This window comes from Cryptomeria japonica, chromosome 1 (genome assembly GCF_030272615.1).
Source record: "Cryptomeria japonica chromosome 1, Sugi_1.0, whole genome shotgun sequence".
Taxonomy (NCBI): Eukaryota; Viridiplantae; Streptophyta; class Pinopsida; order Cupressales; family Cupressaceae; genus Cryptomeria; species Cryptomeria japonica.
Genome location: NC_081405.1, coordinates 601297593 through 601320151, shown reverse-complemented (window position 1 = coordinate 601320151; position 22559 = coordinate 601297593). Strand labels below are relative to the sequence as shown.

General features: G+C 36.7%; 1 protein-coding gene across 2 annotated transcripts in view; it reads right to left on the bottom strand.

Moving 5' to 3' along the window:
• Positions 1-22559, bottom strand: part of LOC131048140 (ubiquitin carboxyl-terminal hydrolase 14) — a 145799-nt gene that overhangs the window by 1281 nt on the left and 121959 nt on the right. For both annotated transcript variants that reach the window (XM_057982013.2, XM_057982012.2), the window contains 8 exons: positions 5235-5433; positions 5066-5123; positions 4798-4920; positions 4574-4662; positions 4113-4202; positions 3797-3967; positions 3476-3600; positions 3102-3225 (listed from right to left, as the gene is read on the bottom strand). In XM_057982013.2, coding sequence (XP_057837996.2) covers positions 3102-3225; positions 3476-3600; positions 3797-3967; positions 4113-4202; positions 4574-4662; positions 4798-4920; positions 5066-5123; positions 5235-5433 — 979 coding nt within the window. The remainder of the gene's footprint in view (positions 1-3101; positions 3226-3475; positions 3601-3796; positions 3968-4112; positions 4203-4573; positions 4663-4797; positions 4921-5065; positions 5124-5234; positions 5434-22559) is intronic.

Genomic DNA, 22559 nt, shown 5'->3' with positions numbered 1-22559 from the left:
ATGGGAAGTTGTGACGAAGAGGCACTTTATTTTGGCATCTGAAGTATATGTGACATCTAAGCTAGCTATGAGGATCATTGGAGGATTAGTTTAAAGAAAAGGTTGAGAAAACAGGAGAATTCATCATCAAGATAAATAGCAGATCAGCATTGCAGAAGGAAAAAATGACTGGGTCAATTGTTTTATAGGAAAAAAACCTCGGTTCTTTTAAAGTCGCAGTCCCATAGGCTGTCTTTAGCCTCATGGGCATTAAAAACCTTTGATTCTGTTCTATTCGTCCTTTTTTATTTGTATTTTTTTATTCTCCAAGTTTTGTTTAACTGTCTTAGTTTAATATTTCATGTACTGGCTTGTGACCAGGATATCTGTGCAGTTGTGCTCAATGTAATGTCCCTTCTTGGGACATTCCTCACTTTTTGCCAATTCTATGAATACTTCACAAGATAGAACTTACCTTGATTTTCTCCTTGCACTGTTCTCGAAGATCAATAAATCATGGCATCATTAATATTAGGATCAATACATCATAGCATATTCCTCATAGCAAATCATATTGTGAATTTCTTATAAATACTTGCAATAGCAGTATTAAGGTGGGTCATCCTCAATATTGCCAAGAGCGTGTAAGGGGGGCCATCCCTACAACTTTCAATCCACCTTGGAGGGGGGCCACCCTCCTTGATAAAGCCCAAGAGCACAAAACGCTGTGTTGGATTAAATTGCCATTGATGTCAAAGTTGTCATTGATGACAAAGGTAACTGTGGATAACCCTGTTTAGGCTGACTTCTTAAGAGAAGAAAGTAATTTAAGTAAAAATATATATGACAAAGAAGGCCGACCATCTTGAAAAAATATGACCGCTGGAAAATTGGCATTAAAATTACTTAATGCCCCCCTCCTATTGGGCCAACCACCTAAAGCGAAGTGCCCAGCTTTGGGCAGAAAAATTAATAAATAAAAATAATTTTTTGTATGCTTGGCCAACCTAGAAAAAAGAATTTCCTGGCCGACCTTGTTGAAGGGGTATAACCGCTCATTTGAAGAGGCATGTCAAGGATGTAAATAAGTTTTTTTGGGAGGACATTTAAATCATCCATTCATTTAATATCTTTCTAATGAAGAGCAGAAAATCAGATCTTTAAGAGCAGATTACAAGAGCTGGAAATCAGATTTTTGAGTTAAGAAATTAAAGATAATTGGGGCAAACATTGTGCGATTTGTAAGCTTATTTTGAAGATCATATTGCAGATCCAGGTGGAGAAAAAGTTTAAGGCAAATTGTGGGCAGATATTGAAGGCCTTAAAAGGGATCTAGGGCAGATCCAAATATAATAATGTTTTGTTTCTCGAAGGTTGGTGCCTTCTACTTGGCAAGTTCAGGAGGTTGGAGCCTCTTACTCAGAGATCGGAGTCTCTTGCTGAATTTGTGCTCAATGGATGGGATTGGTGTCTCCCATGAGTTCGTGCCTACAAAGTTGTAAGAAGTTCCTCATAAAAGCAATATTTTGCCGTGGTTTTCTCCTGCAAGTGTTTCCACGTAAAATCATGTGTGCATCTTGTGTTCTAATTTGCTAGATCTTACTTGTGTGGATGTTTTGATTATTGTTTATGATTGCTAAAGTTATAAATTGAAAAAAATGTTCTTATACTGATTCACCCATTCTCAATATAAGTGTATGTGTGTTTCTTTGGGCTGGTCATCCATTCCAACTCCTGGCCCACAAGCATGGAAGGCTGGTCGTCCATTCCATCTCTAGGTGACATACTTGATAAGAGCATGAGAGGGGGGCCATCCTCTCATCTCTCGTGGGCATGGAAGGGCAGCATCCTTCCTATTTGCAAGACGCTTCCTTAAATCCAAGACTGGTAGCTTGAGGAGATTTCTAGAGTATTGCTGTTTTTTTAATTTCTCTTAATTGTCATTTATTGAAGGATTGATGAGTTGATGCTTAAATGATGCTTGAATAAATTGACGCTTGAATGATTGATGTCTTAGTGATTGATATTTGAATGATTTGATGCTAGAATGGTTGATACTTGAATAGTTGATGTTGGAATGATGGATATTTGTATGCTTGATTGATTGCTTGATTTGATATTTGATGATTACTTTTGATGGATTTACGAGTGATGATTGATAAATGATCCTTGAATGCTTGGAATGATTTCTCCTTTGTACTTCATTGGTGAAAGGGTCGCCACCTTTCATAAGACTTGAGTCACCACCCTCCATTGCTACCTTTAGAGAATAATAAATTGTTTTCCGAATTGATCTCTCTTGCATGCCCTCCTCAAATGAAACCTTCTTCCCTTTATATCTTCCAATGTGAGGAAGAGGTCACACCTCTTCATCATATCTGCCCTTTGCAAGAGTCACAACCTTTCACAACTACCTCCCTTTGAAAGAGTACAACCTTTCATAATTTCTGCCCTTCAAAATGGTCACTTCCTTATTTTCTTCCCATTCCTTTCTATTAATCCTTCCTTGATTCATATGCTCCATTGTTTCTTCGTTTTATACTTTTAATCCTTCAATGGTCATCACTCTTTATTTCATGTCTTTTGACCGTTCATTAAACTTAATTAAATTTTGATTATAATATATTTCATTTTAATTTTTTAATATTTTAGTTGTTTATTATCATTTATTATTCAATCCCATTTGAAAAAGGGGGGACATTGCACTCAATACCATTATCATCCCCGGCAAGTGACAAGTGCACCTATTATGTGTCCCACCTTCAATCTCTACCCATGCATAGCTAGTGTTGTTACAAATATAACCTGTTTTGAAAAACTAAAAGAATAAATGCCTCTAGCACAAATACAGCTACTGAATATAAAATTGTAGCATATCCAATGCAGACATAGCTATTATAACAAAAAATTGTACACATGGCTGCTTCTAACATTGCAATAATTGTAAGGAATTTTAGTGAATAATAACAGTTAAAAAATAGCTAATTCTAGCATAACACTGTAAGGACCTCTTATATGAACTTTAGCAAGTATACTGTAAAACTAAATTATTTGCACATGACAAATACTTGAGTTATTATCTCCTGAAAAGTAAAGAGATGAAAGTGTTATGGAAGACTTACTTCCTTCTCCATCAGGTAATGCCTGCTCAGACGAAGAAGCATTACCACTTGAGCTAATGTCCATTTCAGTTGTACCTGCTGGCTGCGTAAATATCCATTCAGTTGCTCTCTCAATATCGCCACCCTAAATTCCCAAGAACATCAACCAGAAGAATCTCCTCAACAAAAGTGTCACATGGGTAATCAAGTTACATAAAAGAATTACAACAAAAACAAATTCCACATATTCATTCTAAATGTCAAACATCACCATACAACATGCAAAACATCTTAGCAAAATCACAAAGCTACCAACTGAAATGGATATAAATATATTTGTATATTTGATATCCCTACAGCTATTTGAAAGGTAATATCAAGAGGCAGACACTTACTGAGGCTCTCAATGCTTTTCGAGCAATATCCACATCAAATCCAAATGAAACAAGTGTATTTAGACTTTCTTCATTAACACGATCTGGAGTATTTTGCGACCCATCCAAAATAGGGGCATCAATATCTGCCTTGAAACATTGTGCAATTCATATATTAAGAAAGCTGGGCATTTGCAAATGGTTAGTAAAAAGATAGACTGACATTTTTCCAAGTGATTTCTGGTTCATGAGAGAAATTGAAAAGGAAATGTCGTGTGAAGGTGGCAAATGAATGCAACAAAAAAATAAAATTGCAGTTCAAGAAACTTTAAGTTTGAGAACCTGAATCTTCCATGTGGGATAGCAACCAATTCATAGCTTCCTCCACTCCTGCATTTGAGGTGTTGATAGCTGCTTTCTCACAATGAAGACGAGGAAAGCCCATACTTGCAAGGTGTGATACAATAGCCTCATCAGCTGAAGGCCCTCTCTGACCTGAATCCTGACTATCATCTGGCATTTGAAGAATTATCACTCCAGGGAAAATAGTCATCGCAAGGGAATTATTTCACAGAGCATTCTTAAACATGTGCCTAGAAGAAAAACCAACTCATTGTACTTCAAACATGTCTATTTGGAATTGTGCACATGGGTTTACCATTTTCTGGTAGCAATTCTTCTCCAGGCTGTAGACCTTTGCTTCGCAAATGATTAATGTCTATTGTGTCAGGGACATCAATAAAGACATCTGACAACAGAAGAATAGAAAAAGTAACAGTGTTAGTTCAAGGAGAGAAAAACATTAAATGAAAAGGCGGCAGCAGCATCATAAAAAATCTGAGAACATGGATGTGAACATAAAACAAGGTAACAGTACGATCTTTTGGATTCAACTGTGTACATTTTTGTGTCAACACATTTCGGATCACACTCAGTGATCCATCATCAGGATGGGGAAATGTGTTGGACCCAAAAAAACATACACAGTTGAATCCAAAAGCTCTTAGTGTTATCTTCACAGACTGGAAAACTCCTTCCTACAAAATACAAGGTTTTTGAAAGCAAAGGTGAAACTAACAAAGAAGACCAACAGAAGAGAATTTTGATTAAGATTGATACCAAGTTTTTTAGGCACCCAGCCAGCCTCCATGACAAACTTGCGCATATGTAGAACCAAGTAATCAGGAAAGGTTGCCAATCTAGCAGTTCTGCACAAGATTTGTGAATCAGCAACAGTACAAAAGACTAGATTAACTCACAAAATTGTTAATGTTTGGACTTTGGAGCATATATACAGGTTCCATATCACATATTCTGTCACCCAACCTAACATAGAGGCTTACTTAATTGCTGTTGTCTTAGACTTCATTGCAGTGCTATAAAATCCATGGATCTCCTCAGGTGCTGCAAAACTCTCTAGGCATGCTGACAAGGGTACCCTTGGGCGAACAATTTCATCATCTTTTCTGTTGAAGCATATGAATAAATTCTTTGATCATTACGTGTCTAGTGTAAAAGCAATTTCCAACACAATCACCAGATATTGGTGTTGTCCATTAATGAGAGACAAATCATAAGGGATAACTTCTGTTCCTTCAATGCGAAGCTTACAATTTTTCTCCAGCTAACTCCCTTTCAGCTTTCTTCTTCTGAAATGCCACTACCTCTTCTGAAAGGTCATACATCCCAGATCATTGTCAATTAACTCTTAACACATATCCTACAATCCAACAGTATCTCTAAGATTACTAATACATGTCTAATCACTTGAAAGTCTTACCCTTATTAGTTACTGCTTCTAATGGGATGTTCAGAGAGAGAACATTGTCAACTCTTCTATTATATGAAACTTTCCTAGATGTGCAAAGAATTCGGTCCTCAACAAAAAACTTAAAACATCGAGAAGGATCCAGTTGAGGGTTTCCTGCACTGTTCCGCTCAACTTTGTCAAGCAGATGTAGAAAGAACTCCATAGCATCCTGCATCCCAATTACCAATGAAACAACACAGAAGAAAAGAACTAAGAGTATTGTGACTACCAGATGATTGGACACGATATCATAAAACTAAAACCTCACAACAGAGACTATATTCGGGTGTCGTATCACTATACTTTTGGGACGAAGAATCTTAAGCAGTGCATATTATCCCCAGTTTCATACATGGGAAATACAAAGACAAAATCACTGATTGGTGCCTTTATGCTAAAAAATAATTCAAAATGTTCATATCACAGCTATATTTCACAGATGATAGTGGCTGCTTATTCACACAATTTACAAACATCACAACCTACCAAAAAAATAAGGGCAACTTAGCTCATCCCAAGGCTCATCCCATACAGAATATCAACATCATAAATGCTTATTCACAAACATCACAAATTAAGGAAAAAGATAAGAGTAACATGGCTCATCCCAAGGCCAGAAATATCTCAAAATCCATACAGAATATCAACATCATGAATGTTTAAAATACTAAATATCACCATGTGACACAAAAGCATTAAGCATGAGAAGTTACACGTTGGAGCATTGCCACAAACTAACTGGGCCTAAATCATGTGTGGGGAAATATGGTGATTGATTTCTATTGCAATGTGACTCATGTATTCAGTCAATATCCACTCTATTAATATGTCATTGACTTCAAATTTAATGATAAAGACTACAAGACTACCCTTGTGAATTTGGTTAATCCAGCAGTAGATTGCCATTGTTGCTATCAACTCTCCACAAATTCATTGTACCCACATATATTGTGCCTGAAACTGCTGGGCTAACCTTAAACTTATCAAACTGTTCCAAAGAAGAACTAAATAATTTTGAATGACCACGTTTCTGTTGTATTTCAAAAAACTATAATTATCCAATCATAATGTACAATTATACTCAACCTACTAGTTGTTTGTTAGGTATGTACATGTCCAAAAACATGATATCCTTCTGTGTGCTTCTAAGGTATCACATTTCAATAATGAATATTCCAATCTCAATCAGATAAGCACATGGATTTTAAAATTTATTTCCAAAACATTAATCACAGATGTACTCTGTGATTGGAATATGTAATGCTCTTGCTTAGAAACAATCTCGAACCCTATGTATCAGGGTCTCCTTTACCCCATGTGCTTCCAGATTTTCATCATACCAGACCCCTTTGGTTACATCAACTGTTTAACAAATAGTGATAATCACAAATGCTTAATATATACCAAATAGTGATAATATGATCAACAATATTTCTAAGTTTGCATTTGTTAAGAGATCCAGAAGATTTATTGACAGAAACCAAAAATTCCTTACAGAAGGACAATGCCATCTGTTTCCCACACATATTGAATGTATCATAAAATAAGATTAGCCTGTTTTCTCACTCAAACTATTCCACATGTTTAGCTTATGGAGTAACCAACACATAACTAAGACACAAAACAGTTCCATAAGCTCTCAAGTTTCCATGACGAGACTAAAATACTCTTCAAGAGAAAGTAGGTTTAGCACAAGCTTCATTAAATATAAATTGATAAGTAATGTTGAGACTAAGTATCTTCGGTAAGATAAATGATTGAATGAGAAACTTCATTTATCTCACATTCAATCATCTACCTTCTCGATGTAACTACAAGCTAATGGTAGACTTCATGATTGAGTGAATAAACTTGTTATAATCATCTTTATATGCATTTCATATTCCAAGCATCGGATTGCACATTTCGACACTTGGCCATCATTACAAATCTGTCATTGATCGTGCTATGACCATATTTCTTATGCTGTGGTGTGATTATAATTAAGCAGATCGGATTTATTATCTATCATAATTATCATATGATAACACCGATTGATGTTATCATATGATAACTATGATAGTTATCGTATTAAACTTGCTCTTGCTTTAATACCGATCTGTTATCGATCTACATTATAATCGTATTGCACTTGCATCATACCGATTTGTTATCGGTTATCATAATAATAAAATAGCATTTGAAACATACCAATTTGTTATCGGTTGATATAACAATTAAATAGCATTTGATTTGAACCGATAGTTATCGGTAAAAACCTTAATGAATCGGCGCTTGTGAACCGATCAAGACGTGTCTTGATCAGGCATGTCAAGAGACATGCCCGGTCAAGGCATGCCTTGATCGTTGGGCATCACATATATATATATGTCGTGAGGAATGCTGCAGATATCATTGAAATCAATAAATGTTATCTACAACAATCTGCAATATAAGAAGGAACAGTCAATACAAACAGTAAAAGATTAAATATATTCCTTAAGCATTGAAGTAATTCAATAAGAAAGTAAAAGAATATCTAAATTCTTACAACTTCAGATTTTGAACATAAATTTGAATTACATTTACATGGTATTAGAGCCAGGTTGATCAAACCTAAGGCACTCAAATTTGAGAAGTTCAAATCGAGGATATAAACATCACATTTCCCATGGCTAATGCTATCAAATTTGAGGATAGACTTGAAGGAGGCGATAATTTCTCAGCATGGAAATTCAGAATTAAGATGATTCTAAAAGAGAATAAAGTTGAATCATTTGTAAGAATTGAATCTAAAGAACCAGAGAATGAACCTGATAAATCGAAATGGACTGAGGGAAATGAAATAGCCATGAAGATCATAGTCGATGGAGTGAGAAATCATATTATGCCAATAATAACAAAGCATGAGACTTCCTACCATATGTTCAAAGCACTCGAAAGTGCATTCGAGATAAACAATGCAAGTAGAACCTTGGTTCTAAAAAGGGAAATAAATCATATAAGTATGAACAAAGGAGAGTCAATCAATGCATACTTTATGCGGATATCAGCCCTAAGGGATGAACTGGCAACGCTTGGATATGAGATCCAAAGCAAAGAGCTAATGCCCATTGCTCTAGATGGGTTGCCTAGTACATGGGAAACATTCGTCCAAGGCATCAGTGCAAGGGCTAAATATCCGAAATTTGAAAGGCTAAGACCAGATTGTCTTCAAGAGGAGTCCAGGTTAAATAAGAAGGGGATCAAGCAAAAGAACATAGATGAAGATCTCCATGTTCTAAATACAAACTCCAACAAGAAAAGCAAGAAGAAACATTTCAAGAAGAGAAAGAACCGACGTGAGAAAGGGTCATCTAAGAAAAACATCTCCCACATTCAGTGCTTTAGGTGTGATCAATATGGACACTATGCAGCAAAATGTCCGGATAGAATCAAACAACAAGCTACATTTGCAAAAGTGAAAAGCGAAGAACATGAGTCCGAGAAGCAAGTATTTTACTCTGCCCTCTCTAGCCAAGTATCCAATAAATCTAACACCTGGATCATTGACAGTGGGTCTTCAAGACACATCACTGGGTATAGAGAATTATTGGATTCCATGTTAGAAGAAATTGATGAAGAAGTAACCATTGGTGATGACTTTGCACATCCAGTGAAAGGCGTTGGTACCTACACCATTAAGCTGAAGACAGGCATGTCCCTCCAACTCACCGGAGTCCTATTCGTTCCCGACATCAAGAGGAACTTAATCTCCGTATCTGCACTTGAAGATGATGGGTACAGAATAACCTTCATGAATGGTAAAGTTCTAGCATGGCCACAAAACTCTTCCATCAAGAAGGCTATAACCATAGGGCATAGAAAAGGCTATTTGTACGAGGTATGTACTGAATCTAACCTAGCCCTACTTCATGAGATTGCAGATTCTAATGAAATTTGGCATAGAAGATTAGGTCATTTAAACTTTTGTGCTTTATGTTCAATGGAAAAATTAGTAATTGGTTTGCCTAAGTTAAAACAATACCATTCTGGTACATGTAAGGGGTGTGCCCTAGGCAAAAATACTAAGAGTTCCTTTCAGAATAGTTCTAGGTAAACAAGCAATAGTTTAGAACTAGTTCACTTTGACCTATGTGGGCCAATGTCTGTACCATCATTAGGAGGGTTCCTTTATTATGTAATATTCATTGATGACTTCTCCAAGAAGACCTGGATCTACTTTCTTAAACATAAAGAATCTGAAGAGATCCTCAAGAGATTTAAGGAATTCAAATCTCTCTCTGAAAACTCTTCCGGAAAGAAAATAAAAATCCTAAGGACTGATAATGGGAGGGAATATACCTCAGACATTTTTAGGGAATTTTGTAAAGAAGCTGGGATTAAGAGGGAGTTCACTGTTCCTTACAACCCCCAACAAAATGGGGTTGCTAAGAGGAAAAAATAGAACCATTGTAGAAGCAGCCAAAGCCATGCTTCTTGATCAAAACTTAGAAACTCATCTTTGGGCAGAAGCCTCCAACACTGTTGTATACATACAAAATCGATGTCCTCACTCCCACATTGAAGACAAAACTCCTGAAGAAGTTTTCACTAGGATAAAGCCTGATATCACTCACTTTAGGATATTTGGATGCCCTGTTTACTTTCATATACCTAAAGAGAAAAGAACAAAACTAGAACCCTCTAGTAGAAAAGGAATCTTTGTTGGATATAGTGAAACCTCTAAAGCCTACAGAATATTTGTGCCTGGACATAACAGTATTGAACTTAGTAGAGATATAATCTTTGAAGAAGACAGCCTTCAAAAGGGCTAAATACTCTATTGAGTCAGAAATCTATCCTCCATCTTCAGACCTAGAAGAGGATCCCACTCCTGAGATTCAGAGGGAGTGTTCAAAAGAAAATGAAGTACAAATTCCTCCCCAAGAAATCCCTAAGAAAAGACCTCTATGGGCTCACAAAACAATGGAAGATGCAAGGGACTTTGCAGCTCCTTCAGGGACTTTTAGAGAAAGTAAGAGGCCCCAAAGATTTACTAGCTATGTAGCCCTAATGAATGATCTCTCCAAATCAAAACCCGCTAATGTATTAGAAGCTCTTAAACATCAAGTTTGGAAAGATGCCATGTCTGAGGAATATAAATCCATCTCAAACAATGTTGTTTGGGAAATTGTTCCTAGGCCAAAAGGAAAATCTGTTGTTTCATCTAAGTGGCTATTCAAAATCAATCATGCTGCAGATGGTAGCATAGAGAAACATAAAGCCAGATTTGTAGCCAAGGGGTTCTCACAGAAAGAGGGAATACACTATGATGAGACACTTGCTCCAGTTGCTAGATACACCTCAATCAAAGCAGTACTGGCCATTGCAGCAGCTAAAGGTTGGAAAGTCCATCAGATGGATGTAAAAACTGCTTTTCTGAATGGGAAAATTGAGGAGGAAGTCTACTTAGAACAGCCAAAAGGGTTTGAGATCCACAATGCAGAATCACATGTGTGCAGATTAAAGAAAGCCCTATATGGACTAAAACAAGCCCCCAGGGCCTAGTATGAAAGAATTGACAGCCATCTCATGGGATTGGGATTCTCAAAGAATGATGCAGATCCAAATCTATACTTCAAGGAAGTCAAAGGTGATATGTTGATATCGATCTTGTATGTTGATGATCTTTTAATTACAGGAGATCACCTTATTGGCCAATGTAAGAAAGACCTTGAAAAGGAGTTTGATATGAAGGATTTAGGCCTTCTACATTACTTCCTTGGATTGGAAGTTTGGCAAAACTCTGACAGTATTGTACTTAATCAAGGAAAGTACACCTTAGACGTATTGAAGAGATTTGGTATGATGAACTGCAGACCCATGACTTCTCCTATGGAAACAAATCTTCACAAACTAAAGGAGGCAACTGCCAGCAGCAGACTCCCCATTGGTAGATCCTACTCTCTACAAACAGATGATTGGATCGTTGATGTACCTGGTCAATACTAGACCTAATATCTGTTATCTAGTAAATGCCTTGAGCCAGTTCATGTGTGAACCTAAGGAGATACATCTTATGGCTGTGAAACATATTATGAGATACCTTCAAGGTACTCTTAACTATGGACTCTGAGTATGAGAAAGCTGATTTGGATCTTCATGGGTTCACTGATTCGGATTGGGCTGGAAGTGTGACTAACAAGAAAAGCACCTCAGGGTGCTGCTTAAGTTTGGGTTCAGCTATGATATCTTGGATTAGCTGGAAACGGTCATCAATAGCTCAGAGTTCTACAGAGGCCGAATGTATCACAGCCTCCATGGCTGCAAGAGAAGCATTATGGCTCCGGAAACTGCTTGTGGGATTATTCGGTGAGCCACTAAAACCTACTATAATTCATTGTGATAATCAGAGTTGTATAAAACTCTCTGTGAATCCTATATTTCATGATAGATCCAAACACATAGAGATTCCTTATCACTATGTGAGAGATATGGTGGATAGGAATGTAATTCAATTACAGTATATCAGTACAGGAGACCAGACAACAGACATACTTACCAAACCTCTATCTAGAGTGAAAGTTGAACACTTCAGGAAAGGTCTTGGTATGATGGAGTTGTAATTTGTTTTGTAATCTGTACTAATATATGAGATGTTTAATGTGTAAACTTCTTTTGTCGTGTTATGACTTTATGGGCTCCACCCCCTGTGTACATTTCTAAAAGGTGACAATCTTTTAGACAATCAACACTTGTATTAAACATTATAAAGTGATGATCTTGTAATGTTGATATCATGCTGACTTGATATCATCTTGACTCATGGATGTGCCATGATATGTTATGGTAGACATTATGTGACGTAATGTCAGTACACATACCATACCTTGGATATAAGGGAATTCACATTCTCAAGTATTTTATATCCAAGGTATCGCGTGTTATGCGATACTGCTATCATGTGTTATGTGATATCTATATCACGAGATGATGTGATATATTCCTGTGTCACTTGTTATGTGATACATCATGTCACGAGCATATGTGATATGATCCTTTGTATTACGAAGTCATGTAATACATTCTATTATGAGAAATGTGATGCTTATTTCAATGTTTACATAGGTCTCCATTTATCTTCCCTAGCTAAGAGGGAGTGTTGAAACTAAGTAGCTTAGGTAAGATAAATGATTGAATGAGAGACTTCATTTATCTCTCATTCAATCATCTACCTTATCGATGTAACTACAAGCTAATGGTAGACTTCATGATTGAGTGAATAAACTTGTTATAATCATCTTTATATGCATTTCATATTCCAAGCATTGGATTGCACATTTCGACACTTGGACATCATTACAAATCTGTCATCGGTCGTGCTATGACCATATTTCTTATGCTGTGGTGTGATTATAATTAAGCAGATCGGATTTATGTTATCTATCATAATTATCATATGATAACACCGATTGATGTTATCATATGATAACTATGATAGTTATCGTATTAAACTTGCCCTTGCTTTAATACCGATCTGTTATCGATCTACATTATAATCGTATTGCACTTGCATCATACCGATTTGTTATTAGTTATCATAATAATAAAATAGCATTTGAAACATACCAATTTGTTATCGGTTAATATAACAATTAAATAGCATTTGATTTGAACCGATAGTTATCGGTAAACACCTTAATGAATCAGCGCTTGTGAACCGATCAAGACGTGTCTTGATCAGGCATGTCAAGAGACATGCCCGGTCAAGGCATGCCTTGATCGTTGGGCATCACATATATATATATATATATATATATATGCAATGCTGCAGATATCATCGAAATCAATAAATGTTATCTACAACAATCTGCAATATAAGAAGGAACAGTCAATACAAACAGTAAAAGATTAAATATATTCCTTAAGCATTGAAGTAATTCAATAAGAAAGTAAAAGAATATCTAAATTCTTACAACTTCAGATTTTGAACATAAATTTGAATTACATTTACAAGTAAACATTCAAATTGTCCCAAGGACTAAAACTCAATAGAAAATGAATTATGTAGTTCAAAGCTATCTATGGAGATTTTTATGAACTTCAAACCATAGTCACGTTATACTTACACAGCAATGGCATGGCAAACCAGAAGTATAACTGGAATTCAATTAGATGGGTTTATATTTTATAATCGGAAAAAAACAGCGAATTAAAAGACACTATAATACTCATAAAAACAAGGAAAAAATACAGCAAATGTTATTTCATTCCAAAAGAGTGCATAGAAAGAGAAACAAAGTCCAAATTTCAATTATAAGACATAAGTAAAGATTCAATGTTATCAAATACTCTCAAATTCTCACTAAGTATTATTTTTTTCAGTCATTTACAAAACAAAATTGGAGAATACACTGGAAGAAGCTTGATTTGCATGAGAGAATCTTCTTATCACCCTATTACAGTCCTCTCAAATGAAGATTAGAAAACTTGCTTTTAACCTTTTCATAAGACCTGTTTGAAAGAAGACTTTAAACACATTACAGTACGAAGGCATTGGTGGCAGGATATAGAGAGCTCTAGGGCACCACAAATGTCATTTGGGTAATTTATAGACCAATATATCCACTATTTACCACTTTAATAGCCTTAAAATACCTCTAATATGCCTATATAAGCTATAAAAGAGTAAAATATTATAGAGGAAAAGGCAAAATCGTGGGAATAAGATAATTAAGAGTTATTGTGAAAGGATGTGATGGAAATGCATTATGAAAAGACATAAAGAGGCAATATAGAGAGGGAAAAGTGGGAGATAAGAATGTGGAATAGAGTGGAAACATGTGTGGAATAAATTGAAGTAAATATTTGTCAGAATAAGTGTTAAAAGATATAAATGATATATGGATGAAGCATGATGAATAAATTATAAGACATGTGTAAGCCATTAAGTGTATATACGAATGCATATAATTTATTATAATTTGGTTTATTCTTATTGTATTTTTAAGACCTCCCTTTTTATTGCATCAAACCAAGGTTTACTACATATAACATAATATTAACCTTAGACTTTGGTCAAGGGTATTCTATCAACAAGCATCAATGATGATAGGAGAAGAATTGTAGAGGATGGGAAGCAAGATAATCTGTGACTCTATTGTTCATAATGGGAAAGATAGAATTATGGAAAACCTACCACCGTGAAGTCTGAATCGTGTTCCATACATCCTACAAGAATCGGGGTAAATAGGTTGTTACCATGGTTACCTGGAGACCTGTCTCCCACCCCCTGAGACACGTCCCGGAGATAGAGACACGTCTCTAATGCCAGAGACGTCTTCGGAAACTTCTCGATGCATAGGGTTCTTTGACTACCGCCTTCCACTATCTTCAAAGTCTCCCAGCCAAAAATTGATGTCACGCCAGAAAACTTGGGACAAAACACGTTAAAAGGCAAAAAGGAGTACAAATAAATAAAATAAGTCTGCATAAAGTTTTATGCTAATATTTTGGATGATACAAAAATCCATAAAAAGTTATAGTGATCGAATCTACTGACAATGTAGACTTTTTGAGAGGGGCATAAACAATTGTATGACTGATTTCCTGTCATTGTAATGGTCTAAAAAGAAATTGCCTTTACTATTTACTGTTCCTGTATGACTGACTTACTCTTCTTGTTTTCAAAGTTTTATGTCATATTATTTCTGGAAATTATTAAATTATATTAATAAAAGATGTCATCTCCAAGCACCCCTGTCTCCTATTTTTTAAAATTAGTTGTATGTCATATTATTTCTGGAAATTATTAAATTATATTAATAAAAGATGTCATCTCCAAGTACCCCCGTCTCCTAGTAAGTATGTGTTGATTTTAAGTAATCAGATTAGCAATATAAAATGGAAAATCTGAATGCAAAGTAAATCATACACATAACACACATGTACCCTGGGAAAACCTCCCTCTTGGAGGAAAAACCCAACAACCAAAGATCTAGATTAGGCAATAACCAATTGAGTTTACAATGAGCTTCAACACATGAAGTTGTCAACAAATATACACAGAACCCTAGGGCAGATAGCAATCATAAACTTATCTGCAATACAATTGTTGTTGTGGCAAGGAGGATGGCAAATTGAGGTTGTTGTCACAAGGATGATGTTTCGCTGACCCTCAGATGATGTTCGCTGCCCCCTTTAGACTTGTTCGCAGTCCTTCAAGGGAGTTCGTTGTGCCTTGATAAGGTTCGCTGTCCTCTAAATGTAATTCGCTAATCTCTGAATATAATTCGTTGATCACAGAGAAGATAGGGATTGTATTTCCTGAATGTGTATAGGAATAATGATTGATGCCTTGTATTTATAGGTGACTTAGCCCTTTAACTTTCCCAAGTCAGCTTGCAAGAATATTATGCCAAGAGTTTTACACGTTACAATTATATAGGTCAAGGTCTAATTACAAGCTACATATTTGATAGGTCTTGCCCCATAACAATTACATAATACATAAGTTGAAAGCCCAAATAGGACCTGCCCTATTATTATAAGTTACAATGGGGCCCAACCCAATTACATGAATAACTTAAACTAGAATCCGATCTTAGCTACACATTTCAACACTCCCTCTTAGCTAGAGAGGATTCTACGAATAATCAAGTCACATAGAGGCTACCACCATGGCTACTCCCATGGATGAAACACATGATACGTTCACCATACCTACTCCTAGAGGGTGAACGAACACATCATGGAATTTCTTCCATGATACCCACCATACCTACTCGCAGAGGGTGGGACCACCATGCCTACTCCCAGAGGGCGAAATTTCTTCAATGATACCCACCATACCTACTCGCAGAGGGTGGGTCCACCATGCCTACTCGCAGAGGGTGGCTCCACCATACCTACTCGCAGAGGGTGGAACGAGGGCTTTCACCTCAAACTTCTCCCATAGAAGAATGCATTAACCAAAGAATGCGGCTTCCTCTGAAGCTGAAAGAAACAGGCTCCCTCTGAGCCTGACAAGCTCCCTCTGAAGCTAAAATGTCAAGCTCCCTCTGAAGCTGAAACATCACGCTCCTTTTGAATGTTATAGCCTTCTTTTTTCGAGAAAACATCTTCAGCCACCAACTTAGTATCATGGCAACAAGCTGCATCTCCATTCTTCAGCCTGCGTCACTTTCCCACAGGATGTATCAAGCTCATCCACCCTAGAATGCAATCTCCATCCTAAACGCATTCGAAGGGAAATATTAATGTTGGAATCATACATGGTTCCCTATAGCATGAATTAATAACTATATGAAGAAATTCATGAACATTATTCAACCATGGAAAATACTTATCTCTTTATAGGTTGGTCCATCAACGTTCTTCCTACTCTCGCTCAGTATTGGAATTTCCAACCATACTGAAGCATCTAGTGATGATGGTTGCATGACCTTCGGCCCTCGCCATCACACATCGCCTATCTTCAGCGACAATCATATTTACACTCAGGGATCGCTCAGAGCTGAGAAGCTTTCCAGAGATCATAGAGTTCAGTTCCACAAATCACTAAAGACGGGTAAACCTTAAGGCCATCAACCCTAGAGGAAGGACTCTCAAGGAACTCTGTGAGGCTCGTCATATTTCGCTCCATATCAACTTTTGGCAGGTCGGGCATATGTGCAACCACCTTGAAGCCAGCATCTTTAGCCAAGCAAAAGACAATCAGTCACTGCAGCTACAATGTGACCTCTGAAGGTGTCATGGGTAACATCCTCATAAGTGCTCTAAGATGTCATGGGCAACATCCTCATAAGTGCTCTAAGACGGACTCTCCTTTCGCCATCTTGATGTGAAGTTGCATCCAACCTATCTTTAACCCTAAGACTGTGCATCATCTTGAAGAAGTGATAAGAGCAGAAAGACGATAAATAATTAAAGTCAATCTGATTACACCTAATTCGAACCAAGCTCTGATACCATGTTGATTTTACGTAGTCAAATTAGCAATATAGAATGGAAAATCAGAATGCAAAGTAAATCATACACATAACACACATGTACCCTGGGAAAAGCTCCCTCTTGGAGGAAAAAACCAGCAACCAAAGATCTAGATTAGGCAATAACCAATTGAGTTTACAATGAGCTTCAACACATGACGCTGTCGGCAAATATGCACAGAACCCTAGGGCAGATAGCAATCATAAATTTATCTGCAATACAACAGTTGTTGTGGCAAGGAGGATGGCAGATTGAGGTTGTTGTCTACAAGATTGATCTGCTGTCACAAGGATGATGTTCGCTGACCCTCAGATGATGTTTGCTGCCCCCTTTAGACCAGTTCGCAGTCCTTCAAGGGATTTCGCTGTGCCTTGATAAGGTTCGCTGTCCTCTAAATGTAATTCGCTAACCTCTGAGTATAATTCGCTGACCACAGAGAAGATAGGGATTGTATTTCCTGAATGTGTATATGAATAATGATTGATGCCTTGTATTTATAGGCAACTTAGCCCTTTAACTTTCCCAAGTCGGCTTGCAAGAATATTATGCCAAGAGTTTTACACGTTACAATTATATAGGTCAAGGTCTAATTACAAGTTACATATTTGATAGGTCTTGCCCCATAACAATCACATAATACATAAGTTGAACGCCCAAATAGGGCCTGCCCTATTATTATAAGTTACAATGGGGCCCAGCCCAATTACATGAATAACTTAAACTAGAATCCGATCTTAGCTACATATTTCAACACTATGGCTGTTACTCAAAACAAGAAAGATAAGGTTAAAGAAAAGCTGCCTCTAAGTCCTTTAAAGTGTGGTCCATCCCTTCTACAAGATGTCATACAATGACATCCATTACAATACCCTGATCTCCACTATGATCCACAGTTACAATGACATCCAATACAATACCCTGATCTCCACTATGATCCACAGTTACAATGACATCCACTATCCCCTTAGCTCACGTCATTATGCCATTCACAACAAGGATACCACCCTCTACTAGAAGATGCATGCAACTAGCTTAACCCATCACCTTTCCATGACATTTAATCATTGTTCTCAATCCACAAAACAAAACTGCACATAGTACAAAGCAACTGAAGGCATGGTTTACTAAATTCATGGAAGTATTAACTCTTTTGCTTGGTTTTAGGGTTCAAATGTAGAAGCTACACTCATATACAGCCTTAAATAGACATGGATATACCCGTTTGCTAATTCTTGCCAGCTTATTCTCCTAGATACATGGGATTAGGTGGTGATTCTCCATGCATGCACCTGTTTAACGTTATTTAGAGAAGACCTGAGTAAAATATAATTCAAGGCAGTTTCATAACAAACGCCATCAAATAGTATGTCTCAAAAGCGTCCAACAATATGCAACAAGACCCTATTGTTACACAATTAAGGAATTAAAGTTACTTTAAACTTGCTGTGATCAATTTTTTACCTGATTAAATCTATCAACAAACATGATGAAATCATTTGACCTGCATTTTGTGTGTGTGCCTGATGAAATCATTTGACCTGCATTTAGTGTGTGTGTGTGTGTGTGTGTGTGTGCGCGTGTGTGATTTACTCCATCACATGCATTCTCCACTGCAAGAAACATAAGGATATTATGCTGTAATTGGAAGAAAAACAATAACCTAGGGATAGCATTAAGCAATATGAAGAGTGACATGAGCAGCAGCATGGAAAAGTAAAGATCCAAACCATGAAAGGCAGCATTTTATATCATACATGCAAAATAATCAGTGCTGTTTTGCACCATGGTCTGGATTCCACAATATATATTGAGAATTTTGTGACGTAAATTAGCAACTGACATCAAATTTACGGAAAGCCAACACTACCAGTCTAGAAGATATCTATAATAGTATTTCATTGCTCGCCTTGTTATTTAAGTTTTGCTTTTCCTTAAAAGATAGGATATGTAATTACAATTAATGCTTATTCATATATTTCATGCTCATTTGTTGATTAATTACTTGATTTTCAGTTCAATCTAAAGCCTATTATGAATTTAAGACCTGGTGTTGGATGGGTCTAGATTCTTCTGTGATTGACACATCCAATATATTCGATCTACAGTTCTAAAGGATTGAAGCATTCTATTAGAGTCATTTTTGAAGTTACCTAGAGACCTAGAGGGTTGAGTTTCATTATTTTCTTTTGAACTGGCCTTGATGCCTATGTGGTCAAGGCATTAATTATATTGATTTATGGAATCATGCCAAAGGCATCCCGATAAATTCATTTTGGTAGATCTAGAGCTCTACCAATCCAAGGCATCCTTCTCTATTTTCTCTAACAATTTTATCTAGGAATTATTTATTCAAATAATAGTAGTGAGTTGGTTGGAGTCATAATGTAATGAGCTTTGCTTCCCAAACAGAGAATGATGACAAAAATCAGAAATGCTTGTCTATAGGATGGGATTGGTGTTGATAGGAAAACCAATGGCATAGTAGCATTAATCTTTTGGGGAAAAAATCGACAAACCAAAAGTATAAGGTTTTTTGAAAAATCAGGAAAAATCGGATTTATATAAAAAACATAAAAAATTGTAGAAAAACAATCAAAAACTACCTTTTTTATATATTTAAGGCCATTTCGATAGCATAGAGATATTCAGAGCAAATAAAATAGAGAGTTCAACCCATAAATTGTAGAAATAGGCTTTCGTAGTTTATATTGCTGATAACATTGCACAAACATACCACAACAGCATAAAGAAGAACTAGATAGTGACAGTTGTCAAAATGTCAATTATAATATAGTTTGCGACTTTATAAAGTCAACCTATTAACTAAGTACAAAGTTTGTGGTTTTTCTCTATGCGTGCCTTTTATGTTATAAACATCTGCAGACTAGAATAGATGATTTCAAGAGATGGCATACTATCTAGTTTGAGGTTACATTTATTGATTTAGTGAAATGTCAATTAGTTAATCAACAAAAGTATTATAAAATTGCTAAGTGGCTATTACAAGTACCAGTACGAGATCCCACAAAGTAAGTGGGCGTTTGGGAGTGGAGACCTTAATGGGTTTGAGAAGCAGCAATGATAAGTTGCACAAGGTGTTAGATGTGAAAAAAAACCCAACAATAGAAGAGTTGTGGTGAAACAAAATGTTTCCTTGTGGTTTGGAAGTGGGGGTTTAGGGGCTCTACCCCCCAAAAAAAGAAAGTTAGAGAAAACAAGAAAAGAGAGAGTGAAGGGAGCAAAATGATCTTTGTATTGGGCGAAATTATCCTTTTAGAGGCATTTTAGAGTTTTTGGATGCAAAAAAAAGTCAAAAAATGATCAAAATTGGATGACAAAAGGGAGATGGCAGGTAAAATAATATATAATATTACAGACTTATGAGTTCTGCCATGAATATTATCACGTACAAACATGAAAAAGAATCTCATTAGCTATTGAAACCAATCTCCAATTTCATCCAAAAATGTTCATAATGTCTAGCCCATATTAGGCTTTAATATGAACAACTGGAATTTATCATGTTTTTTGGAGAGGAACATTAGAGTATTTGTTGGCCAATTGAAAAATAACAAGGCACAAAATAGAAAAAAGAAGGGGTTCTTCAGTTGAATAACTAAATCATAGAAAAATGCAACAAAGAAACAACATTGACAAAGATGGATACCTAGAACTTCTGCCTATCTGTTGTGACGTTTTCACACATCGCCCCATTGCAAATGGGGACCCATGTTTTTTGCTTTTTAGGGTTTGTTTTCTAGGTCTTCTAGGGTTTTGTTAGTTGGCCTTTGCATTTTGAGTGCTGTCGGGGAGATCAATAGGATAGCAGGTCCTGAAAATTTGGCTAAGTCTGAAAGTCCTGATCCTGAAATTTGACTAAGTCTGGAAACTGAAAAACCTCAAAAAACTAGATTTTGCAATATAACTCCTGGAGATCAGAAACCACTCTCAAACATCTTGAAAGTATATATGGAATATAACTTAAAGTATAAGTTCTTATACTTAAATGTTATATTCCATTAAAATTGTCCTGATAGAGAGTTCGAAAGTCAAATTTCGCTCCTGTCCTTCACTGAGGGTCCAGAGCGAAAAGCGCTCATGTCCCTCTCCAAGGGTCCAAGGCGAATCGCTCCTGTCCCTCACCAAGGGTCCAGAGCGAAAAGGCTTAGTGGAGTCATTCTTGACCTTGTTTGGACAAATTGAGACATCAAAGGCATGATGGAGGACAAAATGAACGTGATAGAGCATCCAGACTTGATTAAGGACGATGAAATGATGGAGTATTTGTCTAGAAAGGTAAATTCGCTCCTGTCCCTCACCAAGGGACCAGAGCGATTTTATTCATATACACATTTTTAGACCTTGTTTGGACTCGAACTTTTATTCATGGCGTGTAAAGAGATGATATTTTCCTCCGCGAAGGAAATTTGAAGTGAAAAGTAAAAAGATTTGGCCCTGAGAGCAAAAATCGCTCCTGTCCTTCACTAAAGGACCGGAGCTTGAATTCCAATTTCGCATTATCCTTGCAAGATTTAAGTGGTTTCGCGATTTGAGGAGGTCAAGGGAAGTATGTTTTGCCCGTTGAATATAACTTAAGTACGCCACAATGAAGAAAATCGGCCTAAGTAACAAGTTTGCCCCTGTCCCTCTCCAAGGGACCAGAGCGATTTGCTTAAAAGACAAGTTTTGGGCAAAGGTGAAGTGAGTTTTGAGTTTGAGGCAAATGAAACAAGGTGTAACCACTCTATTGAAGATAATTTTGAAGATTGCAAGACGCCAAGTAAGCCCATATTTGCCTAGGCGCTCCTGTCCCTCTCCCAGGGACCAGAGCGATTTCTTCCTAAGACAAATTTCCCACCAAGTTGAAGCGAGTTTCATGTCAAAGATGAGTGAAGGGGAGCATAGCGGATCCATTGAAGATAGTTTTAAATGTTGGCAAAGAATGATTGAGCCTACAAATGAAAGTTCGCTCCTGTCCTTCAGTCAAGGACCAGGGCGAAATCTTGGTTATTTTGCCTTCCCCTTCGAATTTTAATGACTCCAAGCCAAGGTACAAGGCGGCAATGATATTGGAAATGTTTCGAAGAAGAGTGAAGTTGCAAAGACCGCAAAAAGTGATGGAAATAGCCAAAGCACTCCTGTCCCTCTCCCAGGGACCAGAGCGAAATATGCAAGTATGCTTAAATTTTGAATGCCTCTTCCGTTTCAAACGTTCAAGAAGGAATAAAGGACATTATTTTACACTTTGAAGGCAATTGGAAGTTCATACGATCAAATGTTTATACCAAAAACAAAAGTTCGCTCTTGTCCTTTAGTCAAGGACCAGGGCGATATTCATTAAAC